The sequence below is a fragment of the Eimeria necatrix genome, genomic scaffold, assembly GCF_000499385.1.
Source record: "Eimeria necatrix Houghton genomic scaffold, Enh_scaff1158, whole genome shotgun sequence".
In the NCBI taxonomy this organism is placed as follows: Eukaryota; Apicomplexa; class Conoidasida; order Eucoccidiorida; family Eimeriidae; genus Eimeria; species Eimeria necatrix.
This window is the reverse complement of record NW_013651943.1, coordinates 1-10,785: the sequence shown is the minus strand read 5'-3', so window position 1 is coordinate 10,785 and position 10,785 is coordinate 1. Positions and strand designations below refer to the sequence as shown.

At 61.5% G+C, this 10,785-nt stretch overlaps 3 protein-coding genes across 3 annotated transcripts; all 3 read left to right on the top strand.

Annotated features, from left to right (window-relative positions):
• Window positions 1–4,937, top strand: ENH_00005430 (hypothetical protein; the record flags this gene model as incomplete). Its single annotated transcript, XM_013578479.1, has 7 exons — window positions 1–167; window positions 913–1,080; window positions 2,635–3,116; window positions 3,190–3,348; window positions 3,560–3,726; window positions 4,275–4,368; window positions 4,854–4,937. Coding segments are annotated over 7 exons (1,321 nt in total), but the record flags the coding sequence as incomplete, so codon positions are not given.
• Window positions 4,938–5,297: 360 nt separating this feature from the next.
• On the top strand, window positions 5,298–5,663 carry ENH_00005420 (hypothetical protein; the record flags this gene model as incomplete). The annotated part of the gene is made up of 1 exon (XM_013578478.1): window positions 5,298–5,663. The coding sequence occupies one exon, from the start codon at window positions 5,298–5,300 to the stop codon at window positions 5,661–5,663; it is 366 nt and encodes a 121-aa protein (XP_013433932.1).
• Window positions 5,664–5,716: 53 nt separating this feature from the next.
• On the top strand, window positions 5,717–10,262 carry ENH_00005410 (hypothetical protein; the record flags this gene model as incomplete). Its single annotated transcript, XM_013578477.1, has 4 exons — window positions 5,717–5,896; window positions 6,794–7,499; window positions 7,580–9,777; window positions 10,062–10,262. The coding sequence occupies 4 exons, from the start codon at window positions 5,717–5,719 to the stop codon at window positions 10,260–10,262; spliced, it is 3,285 nt and encodes a 1,094-aa protein (XP_013433931.1).
• Between the last annotated feature and the right edge of the window lie 523 nt (window positions 10,263–10,785).

Below are 10,785 nucleotides of genomic sequence, written 5' to 3'. Positions count from 1 at the left end.
GTTTGCGCCCAGGCTCGAGGTCCTGGCCAGGTCCCAGCCCCTAGACAAGTTCGCCCTCGTTTTGGGGCTGCAGCAGTTGGGGGCCGTCGTGGCAGTGACTGGCGACGGGGCCAACGACGCGCCTGCGCTGAAGACTGCGGACGTGGGCTTCGCCATGGGGGTCACAGGTCAAACCCTAAACCCTAAACCCTAAACCCTAAACCCTAAACCCTAAACCCTAGTGTTGGACAGAGGGAGGGAGGCGCTGCGCGGCCGGTGGGGCTTGCGCGGCTGCAAGGTTTAAACCCTAATAGCGGGTCTACACACTGCAGACGTGGGCTTCGCCATGGGGGGCACAGGTCAAACCCTAAACCCTAAACCCTAAACCCTAAACCCTAAACCCTAACAGTTGATGCGCGGGGTGGAGACGGCGCATTTGGTCTCTGAATCAGCGGTTGTAAACCCTAAACACTAAAACAGACTTAACAGACTGCAGGTGTGGGATTCGCTATATGGGTTACAGGTACAAACCCTAAACCCTAAACCCTAAACCCTGATACTTGCTGCGCAGCTGCTCTAGCACAAACCCTAAACCCTAAACCCTAAACCCTAAAGCGTTCCCCGCTCTGCCTGTTTGCCTTGGGCGCCAATCTTAGGGTTTAGGGTTTGGGAGGCAACGGGGTTTCGGACATAGAGTCCCACGGGCTAGGGTTTAGGGTTTAGGGTTTGTGGCCGACGCAGACGCACAAAGGCAGCACAGCCTGCAACGCCTAGGGCCACTAGGGTTTAGGGTTTAGGTTTTAGGGTTTAGGGTTTAGGGTTTGTGGCCGACGCAGACGCAGGAGGGCGGCAGAGCCTGCAGCGCGCAGGCCCGCCAGGGTCTGGGGTTTAGGGTTTAGGGTTTAGGGTTTAGGGTTTAGGGTTTGCGCGCAGGGAAGGAGGTGGCGAAGCAAGCAGCAGATATTGTGCTGCTGGATGACAACTTCGAAAGTTTAGTTTCTGCTGTCAAGTGGGGCCGCAGCATTTATGCAAACATTCAAAAGTTTTTGGAGTTTCAACTCACCGTCAACGTCGTGGCAGTCGTCACTTCCCTCGTTTGCGGTGAGGGTTTAGGGTTTAGGGTTTAGGGTTTAGGGTTTGCGGTTTAGGGTTTAGGGTTTGGGGGTTGGGGGTTGGGGTTTGGGGGTTGGGGAGCGCCGCAGGCTGCTGTGCGCACGCTAAGAGCGCGCGAAAGGGCGGTTTGAGCGCGCAGCGGTCAAAACCCTGATTTAGGGTTTAGGGTTTAGGGTTTAGGGTTTGGGGTTTAGGGTTCAGGGTTTGGGTTTTGAGGGTTTGGGGAGGACCGCGCACGGGTCTGCGCGCGCGTCGCGCGCGCGAAAGGGCCGTGTGGGCGCGCAGCGGGCGAAACCCTGATTTAGGGTTTAGGGTTTAGGGTTTAGGGTTTGCTGCAGCGGTGGCTGTGCGGGAAAGCCCTTTGAGCGCGGTTCAAATGCTGTGGGTCAATTTAATTATGGACTCTTTGGCTTCTTTGGCTTTGGCCACGGAGCCTCCCTCAGAAGAGTTGCTGCGGCGCAAACCCCACACCAAAAACGAATACCTCGTCACAAAGGCAAACCCTAAACCCTAAACCCTAAACCCTAAACCCTTAACCCGGAGCGCGGAACGCGGAGCCGTAGTTTTCGCGGCAGCGCGCTGCCCTGTCACCGCTGCTGTTGATGCTGCTGCTGCTGCTACTGCTGCTGCTGCTGCCTCACTGCGTGTGCTGCCGTGCTGCTGCTGCTGCTGCTGTGCTGCTGCTGCTGCTGCTGTTGCAGCTGCTGCTGCTGCCTTGCTGCTTGTGCTGCCTTGCTGCTGCTGCTGCTGCGCCCCGGGGCTCCAGCTAGCCGCCGCCCACCCGCTGGGCCGGGGCCTAGGGCTTAGGCTTTAGGGTTTAGGGTTTAGGGTTTAGGGTTTAGGGTTTAGGGTTTAGGGTTTGTGGCGCAGAAAATGTGCCGCAACATCCTGGGCCAGGCCCTCTACCAACTGGTGGTTTTGTTTGTTTTGATTTTTGCCGGAGACAAATTTATGCCTGAAGAAAAGTGGAGTCATGTTTCTGAAGAAACCCGCGAAATGTTTCCGGGGTTTTGCGAATTCAGCGGCAAGTCCCAAACCCTAAACCCTAAACCCTAAACCCTAAACCCTGGGTCTACCGCGCAGTTCAGCGCGACGCCCTTCAGCAGAAGCCCCAAACCCTCACACCTCAGCATTCAGCCCTAAACCCTGAACCCTATGACTAAGTCGCAGACTCTCCACGCTAAACCCTAAACCCTAAACCCTAAACCCTAAACCCTAATTTCTGGCGCCAAGGGGGCGAGGGACTCTTATACAAGCGGGAGCAGCAGCAGGCCCGCTGGACGCCTTCTGCGTGGGCGCCGCTTGCTGCCTAGACCTCACGGTTTAGGAAGTAGGGTTTAGGGTTTAGGGTTTAGGGTTTAGGGTTTAGGGTTTAGGGTTTGCGCAGACTGCGACAGCGCCTCTCCGCACATTCTGCGTTCTGGGCGGCGTTTTTATCCTTTTTCTTCAAATGAGGATTATAGGGTTTAGGGCTTTATTCAGGGCGTAGGGTTTGGGGTTTAGGGTTTAGGGTTTAGGGTTTAGGGTTTAGGGTTTGCGCAGACTGCGACAGCGCCTCTCCGCACATTTTGCGTTCTGGCCGCCGCTTTTATCCTTTTTCTTCAAATGAGGATTATAAGAATTCCTGGAGAGTCACAATTGGACCTTCTCGCCATTACACTCTCATCTTCAACGCATTCGTCTTTATGCAGGCAAGCAGCAGCAGCAGCAGCAGCAGCAGCAGCAGCAGCAGCAGCAGCAGCAGCGGGAGCAGCGGGAGCAGCAGCAGGGGTAGCGGGAGCAGGGGGCGAAGCGGCGAGGCAGAGGCAGCAGCAGTGACTGCAGCGGCGGCAGTGATAGCGGCAGCAGCAGCAGCAACGATAGCAGCAGCAGCAGCAAACACAGCAGCAGCAGCAGCAGCAGCAGCAAAGATAGCAGCAGTGGAAGCACAGGCAGCAGCAGTGGCACAATCCGTGGCAGCAGCACGAGCAGCAGCAGCAGCAGCAGCAGGCGCTGCAGCGGCCGCTCGTGCGGGCCGCCGGCCAGTGCGGCGCGTAGGGTTTAGGGTTTAGGGTTTAGGGTTTAGGGTTTAGGGTTTAGGGTTTTGCGTGCGGGCAGCTGGGAAACATGTTCAACGTGCGGCGCTCCGGCTCTTCCCTCAATGTCTTCAAGGGTTTAGGAAAGTCCCAAATGTTTTTGGGAATTGTTTTATTCATTTGCTGCTTCCAAGTCCTCGTGGTGGAGTTGGGGGGGCTGCCTATGTCCTGCACCTTCGGCGTGAGGGTTTAGGGTTTAGGGTTTAGGGTTTAGGGTTTGGGGTTTGGGGTTTGGGGGTTGGGGTTGGGGTTTGGGGCGGCTTCGCGCGCGGCAGAGCGCCGCGCAGCGAAGCTGCAGGCGCTGCTGCGCCCGCGGCCGCGGGTTTAGGGTTTAGGGTTTAGGGTTTGCTGCTGCTGCTGCTGCTGCTGCTGCTGCTGCTGCTGCGCTGCAGGGAATAACCGCGCTGCAGTGGCTCATCTGCGTGCTGCTGGGGGTGGGGTCGGTGGTTGTGGGGGCTTTGCTGCTGCTGCTGCCTTACAGCCGTTTGCCGCAAACTGGAAAGCGAGAAGTTGATTTGCTGCAGGAGAGCCGCAGCATTGCCCTTGCTTCCAGAGGAAGGTAAACCCTAAACCCTAAACCCTAAACCCTAAACCCTAGACCCTGGACCCTCGTCGCGAACCCGAAGCCCGCAGGGCCCTGCGCGAGAAGCTCCAGACGCAGCGGCGTTCAGGCCAGAGGGCATCCAGCTGCTGCAAGTGCTGCTGCTGCTGCGGCTGCTGCTGCTGCTACAGCTGCTTTTGCTGCTGCTGCTGCTGCTGCTGCTGCTGCTATTGGTCCTGCTGGTGCTGCTGGACTTGCTGCTGCTTCTGGTCTTGCTGCTGCTGGTGCTGCCGGTCCTGCGGGTCCTGCTGCTGCTGGTCCTGCGGGTCCTGCTCCTGCTGGTCCTACTGCTGCTGTTCCTGCTGCTGCTGCTGCTGCTGGCCCTGCTGCTGCTGCTGCTGCTGGTCTTGCTGCTGCTGCTGCTGCTGATGCTAGCGCCGTAGCTCGGGTTGGAGCGCCAGGGTTGCAGCAAAAGGCCTGCACAGCACTCCTTGAAGCCGCGTGAACACTCCTGCTGCTGCTGCTGCTGCTGCTGCTGCTGCTGCTGCTGCTGCTGCTGCTGTCAGGTTGTCTACGGAGCGGCTGACAAACCGCATGGGCTACTCCACCTCTTCCCGCCTTACTCAGGAGCACCGCAAACAAATCATGTCCGTGTTGAGGGTTTAGGGTTTAGGGTTTAGGGTTTAGGGTTTGAGGATTAAGGTTTAGGGATAAGGGTTTAGGGTTAGGGTTTAGGGACTAAGGTTTAGCAATTGGGGTTTAGAGGTTAGGAATTAGGCGACAGAGGTCAGGGTTTCAAGGGTTTAGGGTTTAGGGTTTAGGGTTTAGGGCTTGGGGTCTTCCAGAGCATACGGGCCACACTGGGAAGCAGCTAGTGTTGATGGCGTGTTTAGCAGCTGCTGTTGCTGCTGCTGTTGCTGCTGCTGCTGCTTGTGCTGCTCTTGCTGCTGTTGCTGCTGCTGCTGCTTGTGCTGCTGCTGCTGCTATTGCTGTTATTGCTGTTACATCTCGGGTTTCGCATGCGCTGGCGTTTCTCCTGTGTCTGCTGCGTCTGCTGCTGCTGCTGCTGCTGCTGCTGCTGCTGCTGCTGCAGCGAGCGCCTGCGGGTGACAGCAGCAGCTCCGCCGCATGCTGTTGCTGTTCAGGGGGCCCCTGCAGCAAACCCCGCAGCAGCTGAGGCCCCAGTTGCTCCGCAGCCAGAAGGCCAAAACCTCCATTCGATGGTTTAGGGTTTAGGGTTTAGGGTTTAGGGTTTGCAACTTGAAGCGGCAGCTGCTGCATCCCCCAGACCCTAAACCCTAAAAGACGTGGGGGCCTTCGGCGTTCTTCGAAAAGAAGAACTTGTTCTTCAGTCAAACGCCAGGGCCTAGGGTTTAGGGTTTAGGGTTTAGGGTTTAGGGTTTAGAGGTGCAAAGCAGCGCCCCCTGAACTTGGCTTTTTGCTGCTGTGAAAAAGAGAACAGCAAAAGCAGCTTTAGCGGGCAGCTGCCCAAAGTGCTTCGACAGCCTAGGGTTTAGGGTTTAGGGTTTAGGGTTTAGGGTTTAGCTTCCTCTAGAGGCCAGCGAGCTGCTGCGGCTCTCCTGCAGCAAATGAAAAGAGTGCAGCGCAGCGCTGCGCCCATTGTCAGCAGCAGCAGCAGCAGCGGCAGCAGCAGCAGCCGCAGTCGGAGTGCCAGCAGCAGCAGCAGTAGCCGCAGTAGCAGCACCAGAAGCAGCAGTAGTGGCAGCAGCAGCAGCAGCAGCTTCAAACCCTTGCTGCAGCAAAGCAGCATCAGCACGCGCAGCAACTTCAGCAGCAGCAACAGAAGTAGTCACCGGCTGCTGCTGATTGCAGCAGCAGCAGCAACAACGTGGGACGAGCAGCACTCTGCTGCAGCACTAGGTACTGCAGCAGGAGCAGCAGGAGCAGCAGCAGCAGTGACAGCAACAGCAGCAGCAGCAACAACAGACACCTAGCTTTTGTGGGCCCCCTAATGGCTTTTGGGGGCCCCCCAGGAGCTTTTGGGGGCATGGGGGCCCCCTATGAGCTTTTGGGGGCCCCCCATGAGCTTTTGGGGGCCCCCAGGGAGTTCTTGGGGGCCCCCAGGGAGTTCTTGGGGGCCCCCAGGGAGTTCTTGGGGGCCCCCGGGGAGCCTTTGGGGGCCCCCCGGGAGCTTTTGGGGGCCCCCCTGAGGCTGCGCGAAGTATGGGTGGGGCCCCCCAGCAGGCAGCAGCACTTTGGTGCGGGGGGGCCCCCAGGGCTGGGGGCCCGGCTAGGGGCCCCAGGGTTCACTAGGCCTCCCGGGGGGCCCCAGGGTTTGGCAGAAAATGCACGAAAAGTCGTGCAGCAGCACCTTGGGGGCCCCGTAAGAAGGCATTTGTGTGCATAACATAAGGCATGAGGTCCTGGGGGCCCCCAGGGGGCCCCCGGGGGCCCCCAGGGGGCCCCCAGGGGCCCCCAAGGGCCCCTGGGGCCCCTCGAGGGGGCCCCGAGGGGGCCCCAGCCACAGCTGCGCAAGGGTGGGAGAATAAGAAAAGAATATTTGTAGAATTAAATATAAAAATGAATTAGAAATGAAAGTGAAAATGGACATAAGTGCACACAAGTGTTTATAGCTGGGGCCCCAGCTCGGTCGCAGAGGAGAAGACTGCTCCCACACCCCCAAACCCTAAACCCTAAACCCTAAACCCTAAACCCTAAACCCTAAACCCTAAACGCTCAGCAGATCCAGGAAGCCCTCCGCCTGCAGGAGGCCCCGCCTCTAGGGGCCCCCTCAATTCTTTCTGCTGTCTTGAGGTGTACGTACACCCCAAACATGTCGCAGCAGTTCCTTTATCTTTGTCGCTTTCCTTATTTGAATTTAATTCCCTCATTTGACGAGCCCCTAGTGAACCTACATGGTGAAGAACGGGGCCCCCGAGGGGGCCCCCTAGGGGGCCCCCCGGGGGCCCCCCCTGGGGGCCCCCTGGGGGGCCCCCCGGGGGGCCCCCCTAGGGGGCCGCAGGGGGCCCCTAGACACTGGGGGCCCCCTGGGGGCCCCCCCTTGAGCTCTGCTGCGGACCCTCCTGGGGGCCCCCCTGGGGCTGCTGCGGGGTGGGACCCTCAGGGGGGCCCCCGGGGGCCCCCCGAAGGGGCCACGGGGGGCCCCCCGCGCATGCAAAGGCTGATGCAGCTGCTGCAGCAGCGGCTGCAGTCCCCAGATGTGTTTGCTGCTGCTGAGGGGGGAGCAGCAGTTGCTGTTGCGTGCGTGCTGGAAGGCTGCCCCACCTGCGGCTGCTGGTGCAGCAGCAGCAGCAGCAGCAGCAGCAGCAGCAGCAGCAGCAGCAGCAGCAGCAGCGAGCAGTGGGACACGGCAGACGGCCGCCACAGCGCTAAACGGCGGCGGCTTAAGGGGCCCCCGGGGGCCCCCCTGAGGGGGCCCCCCAGCGATGCTGCTGCTGCGGCACTGGAGCCCAGCAGCAGCAGCAGCGAGGCCCCCTTCGCAGCAGCAGCAGCAGCAGCAGCAGCAGCAGCAGCAGCAGCGAGCAGCAGCGGGACCCAAACTAGCGCTTGCTGCAGCAGCAAAAGGAGACACATTTGCATATTTATAATTGATGTTCTCACAAGACTTCCTGTTGCTGCTTGCCGCCTAAATGGCAGCTTCAACATGGGGGCCCCCAAGAGGGCTCCAATGGGGGGCGCCAGGAGGGGCCCCCGGGGGGCCCCCAAGGGGGCCCCCAGGCTCAGGAGGAGCCCCCGGGGGGCCCCCAAGGGGGGCCCCAACGGGGGCCCCAAGGGGGCCCCCCGGGGGGGCCCCAAGGGGGCCCCCACTTGTGCCCTAGCTGTGGGGGAGGGGGCCCCCGGGAGGCCTCAGGGGGGCCCCCCAAGCTGAGTTGCATGCATTTTGCTGCAGGGGACAATTTTTTGTGTCTTAGAGATGACTGCACGGAGCTATACTGGGTACTAGATCTGCAGCAGCAGCAGCAGCAGCAGCAGCAGCAGCAGCAGCAGCAGCAGCAGCACAGGTGGTGGCAGCCCCGGGAACCTATAGTGGCTGCAGTGTTCTCGGTGGCTGCTGCTGCTGCAGCTGAGCAGCCTGCTGCAGCAGCAGCAGGCCAGCCTGCTGCAGCAGCAGCAGGCCAGCCTGCTGCAGCAGCAGCAGGCCAGCCTGCTGCAGCAGAAGCGCCCAGCCAGCCCCCCGCAGCAGCAGAAAAAGACCCTTTGGGGCCCCCGGGGCCCCAGGGGCCCCGGGGGCCCCTAGAGAGCTGCGAGCTGCTGCTGCTGCATGCAGAGGCCCTGAAGTGTGGGGCAGCAGCCCCTGGGGGCCCCACACCGAGCAGCAGCCAGAAGGGGCCCCCACAGGGCAGCGGGGGGCCCCAGTTGTCTCTCGTGTTTCACCAGCCCGACAGCAGCATCAGCAGCAGCAGCAGCAGCAGCAGCAGCAGCAGCACTTGCTGCTGCATGCAGCTGCTGCCACCGCTCGCCGAAGTCGCGCCCGAGCCGTACGGCTTAGCAGCAGCAGTGCAGCTAAAGGGGCAGCAGCCGAGGCTCCTCTGTGGCAGAACAACACTGCAGCAGCAGCAGCAGCAGCAGCAGCAGCAGGGGCAGCAGCAGCAGCAGCAGGGGAAGGAGCTGAGCCAGCCGCGCGACGTTCTTTCACGGCCTGCCAATTTAGTCGAAGGGCAGCAGCAGGGGCAGCAGCAAGAGCAGGTGCAGCAGCAGGGGCAGCAGCAAGAGCAGGGGCAGCAGCAGCAACAGCAGCAGCAGCAGCAGCAGCAGCAGCAGCAGGAGAAGCAGCTGCAGCAGGGGCCCGTCTCTGCTGCTTTGTGCATCTCCATCCGCCCCGCAGCAGCTGCTGCTGCTGCTGGGCTGCAGCAGCTGTGGGGTTGCGGCCTTCGCTTTCTGTCGTGGCCTCCCTTAGGCGCTGCTGCTGCTGCTGCTGCTGCTGCTGGAATTGCTGCTGTTGCTGAGGATCCAGCAAGCCTGCTGCTGAGACGCAGCACGGCAGCAAACATTGAAGCCGCTGCTGCTGCAGATCGCATTGCTGCTGCGTGCTGCAGCGGTGCTGCTGCGTTGCAGCAGCAGCAGCAGCAGCAGCAACAGCAGCAGCAGCAGCAGCAGCAGCAGCAGTCGAGCGACGCGGCTACCGCCGCATCCAAGCCCGCAGCAGAAAGTGCCCCATCAGCTGTGTCCCCAGCAGCTGCAGCGACCAGCAGCAGCAGCAGCAGCAGCAGCAGCAGCAGCAGCAGCAGCAGCAGCAGCAGCTTCGCCAGTGCGGCCGAGACCCGAGCCTTGCTGCTGCGGGGGGCCCTTCCTCTGGCCCGGCCTGCTGCTTCCTCGCTGCGGCTGCTGCTGGGGCAGCAGCTTTCGCTGCTGCAGCTGCGGGGGTACTACAGGCGGCTGCTGCAGCACCTGCCGCAGACTGACAGGCCGCTGCTGCTGCGCCCGGAGCCGCCAGCAGCAGCAGCAGCAGCAGCAGCAGCAACAGCAGCAGAGGCCGCCCCGTGCTCCCCAGGTTGCTGCCAAATGCATGCAGCGCAGCAGGGGTTCATTGTTGTGACGCACACGCATGACGATCGGCTGCTGCTGCAGCGCCTCAGCAGCAGCAGCAGCAGCAGCAGCAGCAGCAGCAGCAGCAGCAGCAGCAGCGGCAGCAGCAGCAGCAGCAGCAGCAGCGGGGTCGTGTGCAGTGTTGATTTTAGGACGGCCGCTGTGGCGAAGCTGCCTGCTGCTGCTGCTGCAGCGCTGGGGGCCCCCTTCAGAGGGGCCCCCAGGGGGCCCCCAGCTGGGGGGCCCCCGGGGGCCCCCAGTACCCTCTTGGCTGTGCACTGCGACGGCCACGGGCTCCATGTGCTGCTGCAGTTGCATGGGGGCGGTTTGGGGCTTGCGTGGCTGGCTTACCGGCAGCAGCAGCAGCAGCAGCAGCGCCCGAGGGGGAAGCAGCAGCAGCAGCAGCAGCAGCAGCAGCAGCAGCAGCAGCAGCAGCAGCAGCAACTGTACTGCTGGAGTGCACAGGCAGCGCTGCGGCTCACAGGGTCTCCGCCGCTTCGCTTTGCTGCTTTTGGCCGAGAGGCCTGCGGCACCAAACTCGTGGCCTGGGCGCCATCTGAGGTACCTGCTGCTGCTGCTGCTGCTGCTGCTGCTGCTGCTGCTGCTGCTGCTGCTGCTGCTGCTGCTGTTGCTGCTGTGGTTGCGACTGCTGCTGCTGCGACTGCTGCTGTTGCTAAAGGGCTCTGGCTGATCGAAGCTTTGGTGGTTACTGCAGCTGGGGAGATCAGGATCCTGCTGCTGTGCCTGCTGCTGCTGCTGCTGTTGCTGCTGCTGCTGCTGCTGCTGCTGCTGCTGCACCTTCACCCTGCCCTACCTGCATGCGTGTCCGCGACGAGTTGCTGCAGGGCGGCCCCGTGCTGCTGCTGGATTGGTTTCGGCTTCTTTTTCCTGCTCTGCCGGAGCTGGAGCAGCAGGCAGCAACCGCAACAGCAGCAGCAGCAGCAGCAGCAGCAGCAACAGCAGCAGCAGACCCTTTAAACCCTCTTCTGAGTGTCGTTCGGCTGGCCCCCCAGCATGCTCTCCAGCGCGTAAGAAGCAAATGCTAGGTTTCGATCTCAGCAGCAGCAGCTGCACTAGCAGCAGCAGCACTAGCAGCAGCAGCACTAGCAGCAGCAGCAGCAGCAGCACTAGCAGCAGCAGCAGCAGCACTAGCAGCAGCAGCAGCAGCAGGTGCTTTGCGCGTTGTGTGCAGCTAACTTTCTGGCCTTCCTTTGACGCTTTAATCCTGCAGCTGTGTCGCCGTGGCGGCCACAGCAGCAGCAACGGCAGCAGCAGCAGCAGCAGCTCGGGGGGCCCCGCAGCAGCAGCAGCAGCTGCTGCTGCTGCTGCAGGAGGCGCGCTGCTGCGCGTGCTGCTGCCAGCCAGCGGGCGCTGCGGAGACAAAGCAGCAGTCTTTGACTTTCAATTAATGGATTTGCTGCTGGAGACAAAACGCAGCAAACAAAACGATGCTCGAGGCCTCGAGGGCTGTGCTGCGCACTTCTTCGCCCAGTTCAGGCAAAAGGAAAGGCTGCTGCTGCTGCTGCTGCTGCTGCTGCTGCTGCTGCTGCTGCTGCTGCTGCTGCTGCT